Source organism: Petaurus breviceps, unplaced genomic scaffold, assembly GCF_028583685.1.
Source record: "Petaurus breviceps papuanus isolate PSGF00001 unplaced genomic scaffold, PetGlider_PUasm1.0 181, whole genome shotgun sequence".
Classification (NCBI taxonomy): domain Eukaryota; kingdom Metazoa; phylum Chordata; class Mammalia; order Diprotodontia; family Petauridae; genus Petaurus; species Petaurus breviceps.
The window spans coordinates 12,723,180-12,743,452 of NW_027185784.1; the positions used below are offsets into that span (position 1 = coordinate 12,723,180).

General features: G+C 37.1%; 1 protein-coding gene across 2 annotated transcripts in view; it reads right to left on the reverse strand.

The window, feature by feature from the left end:
• UBE2H (ubiquitin conjugating enzyme E2 H) overlaps positions 1-20,273 on the reverse strand; it is a 157,391-nt gene that overhangs the window by 31,491 nt on the left and 105,627 nt on the right. For both annotated transcript variants that reach the window (XM_069087208.1, XM_069087207.1), the window contains exons 4-5: positions 3,524-3,563; positions 2,674-2,726 (exon numbers count right to left, since the gene is read on the reverse strand). In XM_069087208.1, the coding sequence (XP_068943309.1) occupies positions 2,674-2,726; positions 3,524-3,563 (93 nt within the window). The remainder of the gene's footprint in view (positions 1-2,673; positions 2,727-3,523; positions 3,564-20,273) is intronic.

Sequence of the window (20,273 nt, forward strand, 5' to 3'; positions counted from 1 at the left end):
ATGCACTTAATACTCATTGACTGCCACTTGACTAAAGAAGTTTGTGGAACTCAGAAGAATAATGGTAGAGGATTTTGCACAGTTTCAACAAAGCTCTTTGACCCTTATCATTATTCTAAAGTGGAAAGGCAACCAAAAGGTAGAGTACAATGGCAAGTTTACAACAGCTAAAATCATGTGATTCTACTAGACTTCTGGATTTAAGTTTCAACAAATTCCTTAATATGACAAGGATTTTTGGGATCTGGATTCCTCCCCCTAAAAAACTGACTGCAGAAAACATCCATGTAAAAATCCATTGGGGAAAGATAGATAGATATGTTCAAGATTTGCTCTAGATGTTTACGTGTCTTGGGATAAAAGAGTATATATAATTTTATGATCATCTCTCTCAAAATTAGGAAAAAAAAGCATATAATTTGTATAGACATGTAAGAACTTTAATAAAAAGAAAATTTCTTTTTCTAATTAAGTATTTAAGTTTATAAGTCAATTTTTTTCTATAGATTATCAAATTATCTACTTTGCTTTTCGAACTAAGATCTTAGAGCAAAATCTGCTACATAAAATGGACAAACTAAAAACTAAACGTTTATGACAATATCTCTTTAGTACAGATTTTGAAATTATACATAAGGCTGGAAAAAAATTTTGCAAATGCCCTCACCCAGAAAATGGATCACAATAAGATATGGAGAAAAATGAAACAGAATGAAAAAGTAAGGATAGGTCATAATCTGCAGCATGGGAAGAAAATAACCATATTAATAAGATGAAAGCTCCTCCATGTAGGTATCAAAGTACTATTCATTGTTAATTCATTTGGTCCTACTTGGTAAAAACTAGGAGTTTTATGTAAGACTTTATTTTTTATTCAGTAGGTTTACTTGATTGTCTTTGTTGATGGTTATTAAGTTTATAAATATTTAAATTAAAAAATGAAGAAACTACTTAGGATCATAGATTTAGAGCTGAAAAGGACCTTCTTCCCAGTCATTTAATTTAGTTCTTTTTGGTGGTACAGAAACAATTACTTTTAACATACCATACCTTGGCTTTTAACCCTCTGCTATGCGGAATCTACTCTTTCAAGTTTTGAGCAGAATTTTAAAAATTTTGTTCATTCTTCAAAATAGCTTTTCATGACTATATTTATGTATACCATAATCTTGTACTGAAAGGTCCAAATATAATGAATGACACATTGCTAACTCACGCCAACTACATAATGATGAAATTTAAACTTTGTTTACTCTGACAAATGTAGCTTAATTTGTTGCTACTTGTAAAATACTTCACAAAGTACTAAAAATAGGCTAACATTTTCATCACTCCAGTCTTCCTTTTTCTTTAAAATCTGGTTTGGGGTACCTTGGATTAGCAAATAAAAAATTTTTCTGACTAAAGTCAAAGAAATAAAAAATCTAAGGAAGTCTCTATTTTATTCAGTCAGCCTGAAGTATCTGATCTAAATATCCTACAAATGCAATTTAAGAAAACACCATCATATTAGATACTCCAGGGAGTTTGCATGTAAGATCAAAACCTCCCATCTTTAGAAGAATGTTTAATTGGCTTCAGAATTTGTGTTCTCTCTTGTGTTATTCCCCACTCCGGTCCCCACCCCCAAGAAGCCACACTTCCCTCTTAATTAATTAAATAATTAACCCAGATTTCTTAAGGTAAGCAAGGTTAGGAAACAATGAGATCTTGAACAGCAGGCAGGCCTAGGAAAAAAACAAGACAAAACCAGGTGCTGCTATTAATCAGCATTTCTTCTTTGATTCTCAACTAAAAAAACTAGGACACCATGTTTAGGCAGCAGTAACTACTTCTGGATAAAGATAAGGTATCTTTAATGTAAAAAAAAAAAAAAACCACCCAGAGCCTTTTTCAAAAAGAATCCTTTCTATCCCAAAAGAACAATGTATTTCTCTGAACTCTGTAATAACATGTTACCCCTATATTTTTGGTTAACTTTTTTTGGTCTCCTCTGTGCAACAAGATTCTTTAAGAACAGGACCCATGTCTCCTTTTTCCTTCTATTCCTCCAACTGCTTAGAATAATCAACTTGTTTGTAGGTACTGAATCTGTTGATTTAGGAGAGATGAAAAATTAGCACTATAATCTGTAAAATAAAAGTTCCTTGAGGGCAGGGATTGTTTGGCTTTTGTCTTTCTTTTTCTAGCACCTAGCCTGAAGTAGGTATTTTGTAAATGTTTATTAAATTGAATGATACAGGCTAAATTATCTTCTCCATCACCTTACCCTAAAAGAGAACCAACCAGACAAGGCTGGTCGTTACATCGTGAAACAGAAAATCTTTACCCCCAAAACAACCTGTTTTCAAAAACATATTTCCTCAAGGAATTTCTCAGATTTTAAAGGAGATTCCTTAATACTAAAAAGGTATACATAAATTCACATAAACCATGTTTTTATCTCTCTATACATACAGCCCTTACACACAAATACTTTCTATCACATTACTACTTTAAAATTTCTGCACTTTAATTAAGGGAAGATAATCTTTAGTGAACAAATTTCCCAAACAAGTATACAAAATGGAAATACAACAAAAAGTTAAATAAAATGAGGAAACAAAAACCAAATTAACATTCTTTAAGAAGTATCTCATCACTCATTCAGAAATAAGCCACTAAAAAACTCACCATACAGAGCTGTCCAAGTTTGATTAATTACATCTAGACACACAGTTCCTGACCTGAAAAAGACAGAAAGAGTGGCATTTTAAGAAATTTAGTCTCCTGGGTCTGGCAACTCTTATTTCTCATAAAAAATGAAGCATATTTTGATTATTATGTAATTGATCATTTTATAAAATCGCATAAACTTAGTAAGTTTTTATGGCAGAAAAACAATGCTGAAATGCTCATAATTAGATTTGCTCAAAAATGATGTAGATATAGTCCACGGAACAATCCTATTGAGTTTTAAGGTCTCACTATATCACAATTAAAATGAAGAAAAAGCACAACTATATTTGTTTAAATGACAATAAAAGAATTACATTCATTTTCATTAATAGGTTTTTTAAAAAATATATATACATTGAAGAATGATCAACTGTAAAAGACTTAGCTACTGATCAATACAATGATTCAAGACAGTCCTGAAGTACTCATGATGAAAAAAAGCTAACAACTGCCAGAGAGAGAACTGATGAACTGAGTGTAAACTGAAGTATATATTTTTGAGGGTATTATATATAAACAGAACTCTAACAATGTACCTATGCAAGGAGAATGAGGCAAGGTATATTACTGTCACTATTAAGTATAAGTAAATAGAATTCTAGTTCCAGTGGTGAGGAAAATATAAGTTGTACAGCAGCAGTCTTACAACAAACTCCTTTACAGTATCAAACTTTTACAATTAACAATTACAAATGTTGGTAAACTGAAAATATCCTTTTTTTTTTTGTAAAACAGAAAGAGGGCTCTCTAATCAGAAGTGTTTCCTACTAAAATTTTAATTAATCTACTTGAAATTTTTACTTACGCTTCATCAATGTTGGGATGGAAAATTTTATTCATGAATCCTGTAAAAAGAAATGTTAATTAGTAGCAAAAAATACCCAAAGAACAGTTTGTAGATCTCAAATGAGCTCTCTCAAATAATTTCAACACTTCAAAATAAATGTGATAATATACACAAAAATTATTTTAAAACTAAAGGTTTTTGTTATTACAAAGTTATTAAGATAGCTCCAATTACAGAAACATATTATACAATTTTGCAAGCCAGTATATGTTTGAAGGAAGGGAGAACTGATGTTCAGGACCAGCGGTCATCCAGCTTCCTGAAGACCTCCATCAAGAGGGAACTAAACTATCTCCTGAAACAAACCATCATACATGGGGATAACTGATTTTTTAAGTTCTAACTTCCACTCAATCCAACCACCAATTATTAAGTGTCTATTATATACAGTACACAGTGCTAAGCACTAAAGATTGAAAGACAAAATATTATGTCTTGCCTTCAAGGGCCTAACATTGGACTCAGGAAGATACAGCATCTATATAGATAAGGAAATATGTGACAATTTGTGAAGTAATAATTTAGATCACTAACAACCAATGGGATCAGGAAAGACTTGCCAGAGGATACAGTAATTTAGTTCAGTATCGAAGGAAGCTAGTCAGAAGGAGGAGGGCATTGCAGGCATGGAGTAAAAATGCAATTGTTGGGTTCAGGGAATGCCAAGGAGGCAAGTTTGGCAGGGACACAGAGTACGAAGGGGAAAAGTCTGAAAAGGTATTCCTGGGGCCAAGTTGCAAAGACCCTGAAAGGCCAAAATGTGCCTCTCTGAAACTTCCACCAATTGTTTCTAATAGCAGGAGAGGGCGTCAGAAGCAGAATAAATCTAATCTCTTTTCCATGGGACAGCGATTTTAGGATTTCCAGAGAGGGATCACATCATTCCCTTCCTGGTCAATATTCTCTTCTCTAGGCTCAGCAGCCCTAGTTCCACCAAATGACCTTTGTACAGCGAAGTCTTTTGTTACCTTTAGCTTTTGATTGCTATCCTCTTGACACACTGTCCAACTTGTCAATGTCTTCCCTAAAATATGGTGCTCAGAATCATACACAAAACTCTTTCAACAAAAGAAATTTCTTACTCAACTAAAACTAGTCTCATATTTCCTCGGCTGATGTCTTTGGTTCTGATCAATTTAAGATATTTTTAGGCAAATCAAGACCTAATGTTAAATCTGATGTTTAGATTATAATAGTGCTTTCTCTTATTTTGAATGGATCCATCTATGTTTATTACCTTCAAGTTTAAAATCATTACCTCTATCTTCAATGCAATCTAACTTCAATCTACCCTTTTGGATACCCCCAAAGTTCCTTTTTCTCTCATCCTTTTTTTTTTTTTTTTCTATTTGTGCTGTTTTCCTGTGCTTGATGACTTTTTTTTTGGATGGGGGGAAATGGAGAAGGAGAAGAGGTGACAGTGAGTTCATTTCTGTAAGAAACTCTGTGAAGAACCTTTCTACTGATGCAAATCTTAAAAGTTTCTTCAACTTAGAATTGTTTAGCACACTTAGACACTTACCCTGGCTAACAGAGACTCTGTGTGTGTGTATGTGTGCTCTCTACCATGAATGGAGCTTTCAATCTAATAATCAATGTAGATATCTAAAAAAGGAAATGCTTCTACCTAACAAGGACAATAGAGATATTTATTGAATTAGGAAGGAATCTAGCCTTTTGCTAGACTTAGAAAAAACTCATCTTTTTTTTCTCCTTAAAGAAAAAGAGGGAAATACAGAATGCTACACTTTGATAACCTAGCCCCCTCCTACCTTTCACTACCCCCTCCAAGTAGTCTACTTGGAACTCACCAAACATGTCACCTCAGTCACAGTCTCCCTACTTTAGTGATGGTTGCCACCAAGCATGAAATGCTTTGGCCCACAATGTCTGACACAGGGTTTACCTGGCTTCTTCAAAGACTCAGCTCAAAGCCTGCCCTCCATCATGTATCTTACCTGGTGCCTCAACTGGGTTAATTCCAGATTGCTTCCATGGACTGTATATATCTTCTATTCATAAACTAATGACACACTGTCTCACCCACTGGACTTTTTATTTGCTTAAGGGCAGAACTATTTTTTGCTTTTCTCTGTATCTCCGGAACTTCGCACAGTGCCCAGCTCATAGTAATTGTATAATAAATTAATGCTGACTGATTGGTATAAATCCAGAGGAAGAAGACTTGGGCAATAAAGAGAGAAATTGTAGTCAATAAATACTTTCATCAAGAATATATACTAACTCAAGATTATATACACTAATAATAACAGCCATTCCTTATAGTGCTGTAAGATACAAGAGCTTTAAATACATGATCTCCATTGCTACAGAGTCATTTCAAAGTCTTACCATATTTGTCAACCAATCTTTTATTAGGTATATCTTTATGCTTGCTAGATAAATGGTGCCTTCTGCTAAGACCTCACCTAATACTTTGACAACTTCTATGCACTTAAGTAATACTGGGCATTCTAGAGTCAGGAAGATCCAAGTTCAAATTTGACCTCAGATACTTGACACTGACATACAGCTGTGTGCGACTCTAGGTTAAGTCACTTAACCTCTATTTGCCTTAATTCACTGGAGAAGAAAATGGCAAACCACTCCAGTATCTTTGCCAGGAAAACCCTCATGGACAGTCTGGCCCACGGGGTCATGAAGAGTTGGACGAAACTGAACAAATGAACAACCACAAATGACCTCAACTTTCTGAGCACTTCTAAACAAGGCCTTCACAGCGCAGCCAGCTCAACTCAGCAGAGTTGAGAATCCAGAGAACCCAGCAAGGAGATAGGTCCCTATTCAACTAGTTTAACAAAGGTTTGGTAATTTAAAGATATTTTTGTCTCTGTAATAGTCACAAATGAGGAATAATTAGGATTATTTCTCCTAGACTAAATGGGTTTTGTGCCATCGATCCCTGACTCTGGCAATCTAGTAAAATCTATGGACCTCAGAAAAATGGTTGCCTACGTTCATAAATGAAGGAAATGCTAAAGTTTCCATTGCAGGTTACTAAAGGACTAATAATGAAGCATACTATCTTATCTGCCTCAAGAAAAAGAACTGATAATGTCTGAATACAGAAGTATGTTATTTTTTAAAATTTCATTTTTTGTTTGAATACAAAAGTATGCTCTTTTTCTTTTCTTTTTCCTTTTTTCTTTTACTCAAGTCTTCTTGTACAAAATTACTAATACATTTTACATAACTGCACATGTATAACCTACATCTGACCGCTTAGTGTCTCAGGGAACGGAAAGGTAGGAGGGAGGGATAGAATTTGGAACTCAAAACTTTAAAAATGTTTTTAAAAAAAGAATGCCTGTCCTGGACAAAGAAAGAAAAAAGTGTCCTTACCAAGGATTGCTAAACCTAAATTTTTGGATGGCAGCCTGGATCAATCAAGGGAAATGAAATGTTAGCAACTTAAGACACCATTTTAGGAAACCATTTCCCACAGGAGTCCTGGGCCTTTCAAAATTATATTTGCAGGAAACAGATGTTTTTAAAAGGATTGCCTACAAGTTTTCAAAATAGTACAAAAACATTTAAAATTTGTTCTCTTTCATCAGTGTCTTGCATCTGAGCCTGGCAAACAAAATTCCCCCTATAAATTCCTCTGTCAACTTGGCCCTAAAAATCAAAAGTCTGTTGCTACTTTTCTCAGGTTAAAATAAAACCAAACATTTGAACTAAGGAATGATGACTGAAATGACCCCTAAATAAACAGAGGAGAAAAAATGACCAAACTCTACAATAAACAGAAAATGTGATGTTTACAGTATATATTTGAGAGAATTGAATTGACTCAAAAATCTAAGATAAAATCAAGATCAGATGTTTTGAATAATTTACAAACATTATGGAACACTGGAAGGAACAATGAATCAAAAGTTACGAGCCCAGGGTCTCTTCCTGAATATCAAGGACTAACCTTGGGTAGTAGGTCACTGACTCAGCATAATGTTTCTAGCTGTAGAAGCTAGATAATAGTATGCTGGACCCACAAGCAGAAGCTAGGCCTCATATATTTCCCAACATTTTAACAGGAATGGAAGCAATTTGAGCTACTACAGTCACCTAGGAATAGCATACTACTATTATAGCTTTGGAGACATAAAGAGAAACTTTTCCCAAATTCCTCTCAGGTCTGCTAAGCAGGCTTTGGCAAACCCTTAAACTACGCTGTATTTTGTTACAGTATAGAGCACAGGGTTCTCCAAAACTACTTAAGCAGGGTAATGGGCTAGCAAGGGATTTTCGTCCAGTCACTGCTCCTCACATCTGCACAGCATTGCATAAAGGTTTTACAAAGTACTCCTCACAATCCTGGGAAGCAGGTAATTCAAATGTTACTAAGTCAGATTTACAGACAAGTGACCTGTCCAAGCAATAAGCACCTGAGGAAGGATTCAAACCCAATCATCATATACTGTCTCTTGGGGTTTGAATTACTTTTTTTTTTTTTAAGCAATCGGGGTTAAGTAACTTGCTCAAAGTTACACGGCCAGTTATTTCTGGGTGTGGTGCTGAGTGTCTGAGCCTGGGATTCAATCTCCAGGTCATCCTGACACTGGAGCCGGGCTCTTACTCGCTGAGCCACCTGGTCGCCCCTCAAGTTACTTTTGAGTGAGTATGTGGGAAATATTAAAATTTAACTAGCAATGAGGTGATATAAAATGGAAATAATTTACAAAAAGCATGATTTACTAGATAATTTTGCTTAAATTAATGTATATGAGATTTTTTTTTTAAATTCTTTTACCAGGACTACTGAAAGTACTCTCAGTTAACAGGCCTGGGAAAAGAAATGTTTTAAGGAGTCAAGTCAGTCAATAAGTATTAAGGACCTACTATCTGCCAGGTACAGTGCTAAGCACTGGGAATATAAAGACAAAAGTCAGTCCCTTCTCTCAATGAGATCTGAGTCTAATGTGGGAACTATATAAATACAACTATATAAGTATTTACGTGTACACTCACACACACACACACACACTAAATTGCAGACAGTCAACAGAAGGAAGGGACTGGCACTAAGGGAGAAATGGGGAAGGATTCTAACAGAAGTGGAAATTAGGCTGGGATTTAAAGGAAGCCAGCAGGCAAAGATGAGGAGATAGAGAACTCCAGACATAGAAGAGAGCCTCCATGAAAATGCCTAGCACTGGGAGATGGAGTATCTTGTTTGAGGAACAGCCAGGATGTTGGTGCCATCAGACAGCAGAACACTAATGATAGGCAGCAAGCAGGGAGGGGAAATGTTAAGGTATAACAATCTGGAAAGGTAAGAGGGGGCCTGGTTGTGAAGAGCTTTGAAAACTGAACTAAGGAATTTATATTTGATCTTTATAACTGAACCAGAAGTGACAGGAATACACCAGAGTTTAATGAAAGAGGTGACAGGGGAGGGCAGGGGGACAAATGATTAGGAAAGTTACTTTGATAGCTGAGTGGAAGATGGACGAGAATATGGGGAGATTCGAGTCAGGGACCAACAGCAAGCTATGACAATAATCCACGTGAGAGGTGATAAGAGCCTGGAACAAGCCAGATGCAGTGTCAGAGGAGAGACAGATATATAGACAGATGTTATGAAGATAAAAATCAATAGGACTCAGAAACAGACTGGATATAGAAAGCGAGAGAGAAAAAGGAGACAAGAGTTGAGAGCCCAAGTGACTGGGAGGAGGTGGTACAATAGGGAAGTTTAGCATCTAGGTGGCACAGCAGATAGAAAGCTAGGCCTGGAGTCAGAAAGACCTACTTTCAAATCACTTAAAGAGTGGAGCGTTTGGGGGGAAAGATAAGTGCAGTTGTGGACATGTTGACTTTAAGATTTCTACAAAGCACCCAGTATTAGATATTCAATAGGCAGTTAAGAGATGTCCAGAGGCTAGAGATAGATAACTACATCTAAGAAGCATCCGGACAGAGGTAGCAATTGAAAATCAAGGTGCTGATCACTAAGTGAAGTTGTAAAGAGGGAGAAGAGAAGAAGGCCCAGGAGAGAGCATCGTATAGAGCACCCACAGCCATGTGAGTGGTTATGACCTGGATGAAGATTCAACAAAGGAGACAAAGAAGGAAAAGGAATAATCAGGAGAGAGCAATGTCACAGAAAGAAAGCATCAAGGATAAGAGGGTGGTCATCTGTGTCACAGGCTTCAGAGAACTATGAGAAGTGAAAAAGGGCCATCAGATCTGGCAATTAAGACAGCAGTGCTAACTTTGGAGAAGGCAATTTCAGCTGAATGATAAGGTAGGAAGCCAGACTGAAGAGTTAAGAAAAGAGTAAAAGGAATTGGAGGCACTGAGTAGATGGCCTTTCTCCAGTTTATCCACAAAGGACAGAGATGATAACTAGAGGGATGGACAGATCAGGTGAGGGGTTTTGAGCATGGGGGAGACATGGGGATGTTGATAGGCAGGGAAGCAGCAAGTGAAAATGAAGAGATATAGGCAGGTGAGGAGGGATGACAGACAGTGGTGGCAATTTGCTGAAGATGGGATGGAATGAGATCACTTGTGCATATAGAAGGGTTTGCCTTGCCATCTCTTCATGTGAGACTGGGATGAAGAAGGAGATAATTGCAGAAGGCATCTGTGAGATGTGATCAGAGGAGGAAATAAGAAGGAGGTCTTGAGAAATATGAGTGAAACATGAGACAAGTTTCTCAGCTGAGTGGGCAGGAGGAAGAGCAGCCAAGGGAGGCTTGACGAGGGATAAAGAGATCTGAAGAGCTGCTGTGGTGAGTGGGACAGTGAATTGATTAGGGAGGTATAAAAGAATTGTCTTACATCCATGAGGGCCCAGGAGAGATTATGCAACATAAATTTGCAGTGGACAGCACAGCCTCATGATTTTCTCTAGGTCCATTCACTAGCACTTGAGTAGGAGTGAAGGCATGAGGATGGTGTGGGTAAGCTAAGGCTGAGGCTTGAAATATCAACAGTAATTGGAGAAGGGAGCAAGGAGCAAGGAGCTCAAGAGAAGACAGTGTAGAGTCAAGATGGGGAAGGGGGGGGGTATAGATGGTGTCAGGGTGATGGTCTGGGAAAGAAGTGAGCACAAAGAAGAGGGTTAGAGGTTGTAAGCATGGCAAAGGTAGGAAGGGAATGACAATAGACTATTAAGGGAAATTTCTTTCAGTTCATGACCATGGAAGGAATAATTGTGAGTGATGATAAGATCTGAGATGATCTGTAGCTGAGGTAAGGTAATGGGAAGTAAGTTAAGGAAATGGGAGATTAGGGTATTGGAAAGAGCATTAATTTGTGTGTTGAAGTTCCCTAGTATGAGTTGAGAGGACTGTGAACCAAGCAGCCACCAACTTAATGAGGAAGGAAGTGAGTGTCCAGAAGGTGAGTATTCAACAGCTGCTAGAATAACTTGGGTGATAACATGAATAATATGAATAATTGGGTGATAAATATGAAAGGAATGAACCTCAAAGGAGAGGTTACTGAGTGATGGTGGTAGAACGAGGATCTGCAGTTGGAGCGGGGGGCAAAGAATATACCAAGCCCCTCACAGCAAACACTGAGTTCAAGGTAGGACTAAAAGGGCTAGAAGAAGCGGCCAGGAAGGCACAGTGTACAAAGAAAAGAGGGGGTCCTTTGTTGTTGGTAGACAAAAGCCACCAATATCTAGGTCAGGTGGGAGATATGGACAGAGGCAAAGCACTGTCTAACTTCCCAACTACAACCAACGAAGAGGAGGAAGAGAAATGGGCAGAGGGTGAAGTGGAGACGAGTGAAAGAGTACACCCAGTGCCAGAGGGCATCCAGGGAAGCCAGGTCTCATCAAGAGCCAGAAAATTAAAAGTATCAAGAAAATCATCACTCATCAATTACTCACTGAGTATGCTATTCCAAGTCATTTTAGTAAGTAAATGGTAGTTATTCTATAATGTCTATGTACACATTTCAACCACAAATACATAGCTGGGATACTCAAGCCTTCCAAATGATTTGAAGGACCCTAAGTGGTTCCCTGCCTTGATGGAAGACCTCAGGGGACAGAATCTGAGAAATCTAAACACTGCAATTTTATGAAACCACTACTTTAGTTGATAAAAGTTTCTAGAAGAATACAACCCAACACCAACAAAATTAAAACTGCCTAGAAAATAAAGAAATAAACATATGTTTACCTAATCATCTAGACTTCTAGGCATCCTAACAAAACAGTCTCAGACTGAAAGCTATAAAAAGGGATATATGGAACAAGTTAACACTTGTCAAAAATACTTCCTGGGTCAAGGTTATCTTCTTTCATTATATTAAACAAAATGACAAAAAAAAATTAAGTCCAAAGCAAATACATAGAAAATAATATTTCTCCTTTTAATTTGTTCTCACCAAGCAATGACCACCATATCTGCATAATAGCAACCAGCAGTGAAACTTCTGGATGAAGGAGAAAATAGAGAAAGAATAGGACAGGAACTCAGAAAAGGAATATTCTCAGGACTGAACATGTTTCCCCTGGCGTGTTTCTTTTCCCTTTGGCACTGCTGCCACCTCCTTAACTATTTAAGTTTGTAACAAGGGAGTTTTCTCAACATTTATTTCCATGTAATCAGGAACCGTTTTGAAGATAATGTTTTGAGGGAATGAATTTTTAAAACTGCTTTTATGCAGGGAAGTTAAATGGAAACTGTAGCCTTTCTTAAAATCTCTGTGGTGTGACATTTTCTTTCCTGTCAGGCATTTTATAATGGTGTTTTCAATGAACAGCTGAAACCAGAACTTAAAAAGTTTTTTGAATAACTATTTTGGCACAGGTTTGATAATTACACCCCCCCCCCAAAAGAAAGAAGATAAAAGCTGACTTTAAAGCCCCCTCTGTCTTTCATGTTTGGGGTGAAGACTGAGTAGGCTATGATGAATAAGAACTGCTGAACAGAGGAAAAGTAAATGATTAGTCATTACATAAGAATAAAAGCACAAGATTTTTATAAATTGGCAAACTATTACAGATTTGTTTGAATTGCTTGTCTGAACTGACACATTTGTTTCACTTATGGTGAAAAGTCACTTGACCCACAAGTTTTTAGTAAATTGGTACAGTACATGAAGAAAAATATGCCAAGTCATGGCAAAACCAAGTTAGGCATTTCAACCTGTCTTCGTGCCTAATCCCAGGGGAAGATCTGGTATAAAGCAGTGAGCTCTTGAGTAATTCTAGAGACTGGGTTCACAGACAGATGATATAGCACAAACAAGTTTTAAGTCTTAAATTTTTGTTTCATTTGATTTGAGGGGTAAAGTAACCTAAAGAATAGAGAACATTTGTTAATGGTGAAACTGGATTAAATACAAGGACTAATTACTTAAACGTTAAAAGATAGCAACTTCATTCAGAATGAGGTGCATTGCAAAAGAGCCAGACCATTGATTTAAGAAATTTTTTAAAAATCACATTTTACAATAATCAGACCAAATGCTAAAAAAAAAAAAAAAAACCTAAGCCTAGCAATACAGGAATAAAATGAGCCTATCTACTTATTGTTTTTGTAATGCAAGCATAAGCAAAAGAATCCCATTTGCAGGTCTCAGTATATAAAAACAGTACATTATAATGACATCCTTTATTTGGAATAGAGAAATCATTACTGTTCTATAGCAAGACTACAGGAAGATAATTCTGAATCAAACTAGTTGACAAGATGAAAGCTTTCTCACCTATTTAGTCAAGACTTAGTTTCTGCCTTAGAACTTTAGCTCTAGTGGCAGATGTCACTAAATCTCTTTCCTTCAGAAAAATAATATTATCAAAATACTAGCTTTGATCTTACCATTAATGCACCCCACAAAGAAAAACGAGACAGAGCAAAACAAGAAGCATAAGTGTTTATTATGCGCCAGCGGCTATGTTAAGCACTAGAGACAAAAACTAAAGCAAAATGATAGTCCTTGCTTCTCATGGAGTTTATACTCTAACTTAGGAAGTCAAAACATAATATAGAAAAAGGAGCTGAAAAGTGGATAGGGGAGGAAAAGGAAGGCTCTGTGACTCTGAGCAAGTCCCTCAACCTCCCAGTGCTCAAGGCATGTCCAAGGCCACACATTCAAGAACACTTGGGATCCATACTGGTAGAGGTTTCCTCACTGGGAGCTTTGCTACACTGATGGAAGCACAGGTCTGAACAAGAAAATAACTAATCCCTCAGATCCATTGGATTTTCAGTGATCCATCCACATCCTGACCCAGACCAAAAAAGAACTAACTAGCTTACTTGAAGGATCAAATCCATTAATCTGGGCTAACTAGGGACTAATTACCCACAGACATTCTGCATTAAAAAAAGATCCATGCTTCCCAAAGGCTGGTCTTCTGTTTCAACTGTATTACATTTATTAAGGGCATACCATATTGTAAGGCTTGAGGCTGAGGACACAGACAACTTTGTCTTCAAAAAGCTTTCATTCTACTGATGGTAGAATATAATGTAGCACACACAGACAGTAAACAGAAAGTCATTTCAAGAGGGAGAGAGCATAAATAGCTAGGGGGAGAAGCGCATTAGAAGTGGAATCCAGGGATTATAATAGGTAGAGGCAAGAAGAGAGTATACATTCAGGCTGTGTAACAGTAAAGAGTGAGGAGATAGCATACTAAATTCAAAGATGAGCTGTTAGGCAAGTCTGGCTAGAATGCAGAGTGCATTAAAGAGAGGAATATGATTTAAGTATAGAAAGGGGAGAGAGTTAGACTGCAGATGGTTTTAAATGCCAAGCTAGGTGTGTATTTTATTCTGACTAGTAGCAATAAGGAATCACTAAAAATAAAGGAGTCACAGGTCAGACCTGTGTCTTAAGACATACTTGTAAACCATAAACTATTCTTTGGCAGCTGCATGGAGGAAGGGTTAGAGAGTGGAGAGACCAAAAATAATGAGATGAATTAGACTAACCTAATGGTTCAAGTGAGAGGTGATGAGGGAAGCTAAGCAGCACAGAATGCTGGATCTGGGGTAGGAAACTCCAATTTCAAACCCTATTTCAGATATGTAACAACTGTGTGACCTTGAGCAAGTCACTTCGCTTTTCTGCTTCAGTTTCCTCATCTGTAAAATGAGGATAATAATACCACTTACCTCTCAGGATTGTTGTGGGGACAAAATGAGAAATTTGTAAAGTACTTGCAAATTCTAAAGCGCTACCGTGTTTCCCCGATAAGACACTGTCTTACTAATTTTTTTTGGACAGAAAAACACCAGAGGGCTTATTTTCAGAGGAGGGCTTATTTTAATGAACACTGACAGCAATTTTAATAAACAGGTAAATGTGAACAAAAAAATGTACCTTTATTCAATAAGCAAATCACTGGGGAAGAACAGGATGACGCGCTCACTGCTGCAGCTCTGATAGCGGCGTGCGTTTCGGAGGGGGGGGAACAGTGCATACAGAGGGTACCGTGTAGCGCAGGGGATCACCTTCACTACAGTAGCAATCTCAATAGGGCTTATTTTCGAGGAATCTTACACAGTAAGGGGAGGACTTATTTTCGGGATAGGTCTTATTATCGGGGAAACACGGTATATAAATGGAAGCTGTGATGATGATAATGATGATGAAGGTTTAAACTATGGTACAATTTGGTAATCCTGAAGAAAGCAGTTTTAAGAGAAGAATAGGGTCAAAGCCAAATTACAAGAGAATTACAAACCTTTTAACTTATATAGGAGACCAAGTAAAGGAAATTCTACAGGTATGCTCAATCTACTGCCATTAAATGTTGTTAGTAAAATAATTCGGTGATGACAGTTAAGTTCCAAGGAAAAACAAGAGATTGATTTAGTAATGTTACAATAGGTTAGTAACTTTATAGCAATTCAATTGAGTGTGTCCACCAGTCATCCCTGAATACTATATTGGCTATTATTGCCTAGTAATTAATATTTACCCAGGTTTCGAAATTTACCTAGGTGAGTTGTAATGACTCTGAAAAGCTACTGAGTGACTAGTAAATGTTTTTCCACTAATCCTCCACCCCTTTTTTGGTAAATTAAAGAAAGCTACACATTCTGGTTTTCATACTGCATAGAATAAAATGGAATGCACTCTAAGAAAGATTATGAAGAAAGACTATGAAGGAGTTTCAGTTGGATGACAAGATCAAGTCATATGGCACAGGGTTTAGAAGAATGAGAAGATAAGGCACCAAATGTAAATGGGTTTTTTTTAAAGGAGTTCAACTGAGAAGTGGAGAGATGTAAGACAATGCTGAGTGAACTAATGAAGATTTTTTTTTAAGGATCAGGGAGACTGGAGTATGTATGAAGGCAGCAAGAAAGGAAGCTGTAGATACGGAAAGTCTAAAGATTATCGTGAAGAGGATGATGATGGGGGCAATCTGCAGAACAAGATGCTAAAGTGTCAATGGTACAAGTGAAGAATTGGTTTTGGCAAGGAGAAGCAAGAGCCATACCTTCAGCAGAGACTGGAGTGGAGGAAATAGTGGAGGGTGAAGTCAGGGGGGTATGATATGAGGAGAGAAAAGAAAGAGCTCTCTCGGAATGGCTTCAGTTTTTTCAGTCAAGTATAAAAGATCCTTAGCTGAGAGGGTAGGGGAATGACATGGGAGACTTGAGAAGAGATGGTTTAGAGCAAGGGATGGGGTGAGTGGTATAAAGAATCAGTTAGGGATGAACAACAGCATTGTTGTATTGCAATGGGAGCCCTGTGGAGATTATGTAACATTAATCTGCAATGGTCCAATAGCATGGTTTCAAGATCTCCTCTTAAAAGCAGAGGAGTAGAAGACCAGACAGATTGTGGGAGTCTAGGCTTAGGGCCTGTCAAGGTGTGATTGGTAACAGGACAAAGGAACATGGAATTTGAAGGTAAAAGACAGTATAAAACTGAACTGGCTCATCAAAGGGCTGAGTTTAGAAAGGCAAGAGAGTGTAGACCAAGAATTAATGACCTGATAAAGTACTGAGGGATAGAGAAATTGGACATCACAGTTGAGAAGGAAAAGTAGGTCTAAGAGGAGTAAGGCTCAGGGTGGCTAGGTGGTGCAGTGAAAAGAGCACAAGCTCTGGAATCAGGAGGACCTGAGTTAAAATTTGACCTCTGACACTTAACACTTACTAGCCATATGACCTTGTGCAAGTCATTTAACCCCAATTGCCCTGCCCTCCCCTCTCTAAAAAAAAAAAAAAAAAGAAAGGAGTAAAGCATAGCAAAGAGATGAAAAGATAAAAGACAAGGATGGAATAAAGGGATTGGTTAATTTTTTTTTGTATCATGGACCTCCTTTGGCAGCCTGGTAAGTCCCATGCATGCCTTAACAGAATGTTTCTAAATGCATAAAATATATAAGATCACAAAGAAAATAAATTATACTGAAATCTAGCTATCAAAATAGGTTTAAAAAGTTCATGGACCTCAGGAAAATTCTTAATCAGAAATTCAAAGTTCTTGAACATGGAAGTGGAGCATGCCCCTGTGGCATGATCAAGAGTATAAATATCCCAGTATATAACTGAGATCACACAAGCTAAGAAGACTGAGGAAATGGGATGTTATGGTGTTTGAAGGAACATCAACAACTATGCTAAAGTCTCCGAGAATGAAGTCAAGAGTGGAGAGGAAGAGCCAAACATCACACACATTGAGAAAGTTGTAGTTTAATATACTTGTGACAAAACCGTTTTGACATTTGAATGAACACTTACTTAGATGGGTATATCAGGAAATAAGAATTCTACTTCTGCTACTAATTGTATAACTCTGAGTAGGGTTAGGTTTAACCTCTCTGGGCCTCAGTTTCCACAACTGTAAAATGAGAGAACTTAACACTAGTCAATCTTTAACATCTTTTTCAGGCCTCAAACCATCTGTTTATCTAAACAAGAGGTTTGATTTAAAACTACTATACCACTGAATGTATGGTTTTCCCAAGGGAATTGGGACATTACTTCCTAAAATAAAATTAAACATAATAAAAATATCTTTAAAAATTTGAGGTCATCTGGAAATGGAGGAAAAGGAAGCTTCAGGGTATAGAATAATTATCACTGAGATACCAAATCCAAAAGGAAAATATATGAATAGAGTCAATGATATTTTAAAAAGAATGTCAAAAATTGACACCAACTCATAAATTAAAGGATACCCACTATCATTAAAATAGGGACTAATCTACATTGAGTGATGAGATTACACAATCAAAGGCAAAATTAAAAACAAAGGCCAATTTCAAGAAGGAAATGGACAATCTTCTGGCAAAAGTAGGTACAAGGGTGCACCTCATGTTACTATGCTTCACTTTATTGCACTTTGCAGATGTTGCTTTTTTCTTTTTTAAACAAATTAGTTTGTGGCAACCCTGCATTAAGCAAGTATTTAGACACCGTTTTTCCAACAGCATGTGCTCATACTGTGTCTCTGAGTCACATTTTAGTAATTTTCATAATATCTTAAACTTTTTCCTTATTATTCTGTGTTATGATGATCTGTGATCAGTGACCTTTGATGCTATTCTTTTAATTGCTTTGGGGAGCCATGAACCACACCTGTGTAACATAGCAAATTTAATACATGAATATTGTGTGTTCTGACTGCTCCACCAACCTGTCATTCCCCATCTCTCTCCCTCTCCTCAGGACTCCCTATTCCCCAAGACACAACAAAATTGAAACTGGGTCAATTAATAAACCTACAATGGCCTCTTAAGTGTTCAAGTGAAAGGAAGAGTCAATTAATGTGGCAAACTTGACTGTTGTCTTATTTTTAAGAAGCGGCCACAGCACTCCAACATTGAACAACCACTTTCCTGAGCAGTCACAGCCATCAACACGGAGACTATGATTCACAAAAGGCTCAGATGATGGTTAGAATTTTTTTCAATAAAGTATTTTTAAATTAAGGTATATTTAATTTCTTCTGAAATTAAATTTCTTCTGAACATTTCGATGGAGCTGTGATCTATCTTATCTGGGACACTCCATGCAATTAAGAGAACAACCCAACTACATCTCATCCACTGTCATTTCCCATAAATCCTCAAAAAAAGATAGGAGCGATGCACTCAACATTCTGTGGATCCTCCTCCAGGACTCTTAACATTATGTGAGTAGCAGTACAACCCAGACAACACCAAACACTGGTATTCAAACTAATATCTTTGTTATTTCACCTGTTATAACACTGAAGGTGATATTTAGGATCATGAAATCCAACGTCTACTTAACTGCATGATTACTCTAGTTAAAGCTATCTAGGAACACTTAAGCTAGGCTTAAAATTACTTGCCCTGAGCTTTCAAACAAGCATACCAATAATAAAGATAAACTGATTAAGGAAAGATAGAAGGTGTTGCTCTAAAAAATTCTCAGACTTCTTTGATCATAAAACAAAATCTATTTTGGGGTAGTTTTTTTGTTTGATTTTGCTTTCAATTTAGACCTCAATCTCCAGAATTCCTTATATTGTACTAGCATTTGACTCAGAGAGAAGGAATGACCACTCTATTCTTTTTTTTTTTTAAAGCATTTGGGGTTAAGTAACTTGCTCAAGGTTACAGGGCCAGTTATTTCTGGGTGTAGTGCTAAGTATCTGAGCCCAGATTTGATCCCCAGGTCATCCCGACACTGTAGCCGGTGCTCTTACTCGCTGAGCCACCCGGTTGCCCCTAAGCAATTGGGGTTAAGTAACTTGCTCAAGGTTACACGGCCAGGTGTTTCTGGGTGGGTGCTAAGTGTCTGAGCCTGGATTCGATCCCCAGGTCATCCCGACACTGGAGCCAGTGCTCTTATTCACTGTGCTACCTGGCTGCCCCAACCACTCTATTCTTTGGAAAATGCAATAAACAGGTCAGTAGAGCCTTCATTTTCTATCTAAATTTCAAATCTGTTAAATGACATAGTTCCCCTCTATACTAGCCTATACCTCAAGGCTTACTTAGTGAATAGCTTAGTTATTCACACAATCCTCTTCCTGAGGAAGCAGCTAAGTTTCTCAAACCAGTGTTTTATCCAGAAGACACAAGATAAGATAGGAAGCTTTTTAAGTGCAACACTGGGCTTTGTTGGCATACAAAACAAAACTCTATTCCAAGAAGAGTGTGGTATGTAATTTCTGCCTGAAATGGCAGACATAATAGAAAAATTCAGGAACTGTTTATTCCCCAAAAGGCTGTAAGATTTCTATTCCAGAATCATGTTATGTCATGTCATAAGTGATCAAAATCTACTCTAAAGATAATATTTTAAAGGTACCATCATTTGCTGTACTCACTGATAAGACTACAAGCAATTGTGACTAATTATCCTAATAAAATAAAAGACCTTTCAGTTAGAAGGTATGGTTATCACTAACAGAGACAATTACAGAATTGCACATTTGGAAGGAACCTTGAGAGGTCACTAAATCTCTCTAACTACCTCAAGAGGTCAATATACATAATCTAAATTCAGATTAATTTCTACCCTAATTTTAAAGATTTCCCCAGTATTTAAGTCGCATTAGGGCTAATTTTTCACCTCAGAACCCATTTGTTATTTAAAATGTAGCTTTACAGTGAGTGGACTACTTACTCCCATTTTTTGTTTGTTTTTGCTATTAAAGTTACATTGTAGAATAATTTGCGGTTTCTTCTAGCCCTTTTGTGATTAGTCTTTTATACTGTGAAATCCTAGTATGAACCATTCCCCTTACTTGCTTAGCTTTGCGGAAGTCAAGTTAT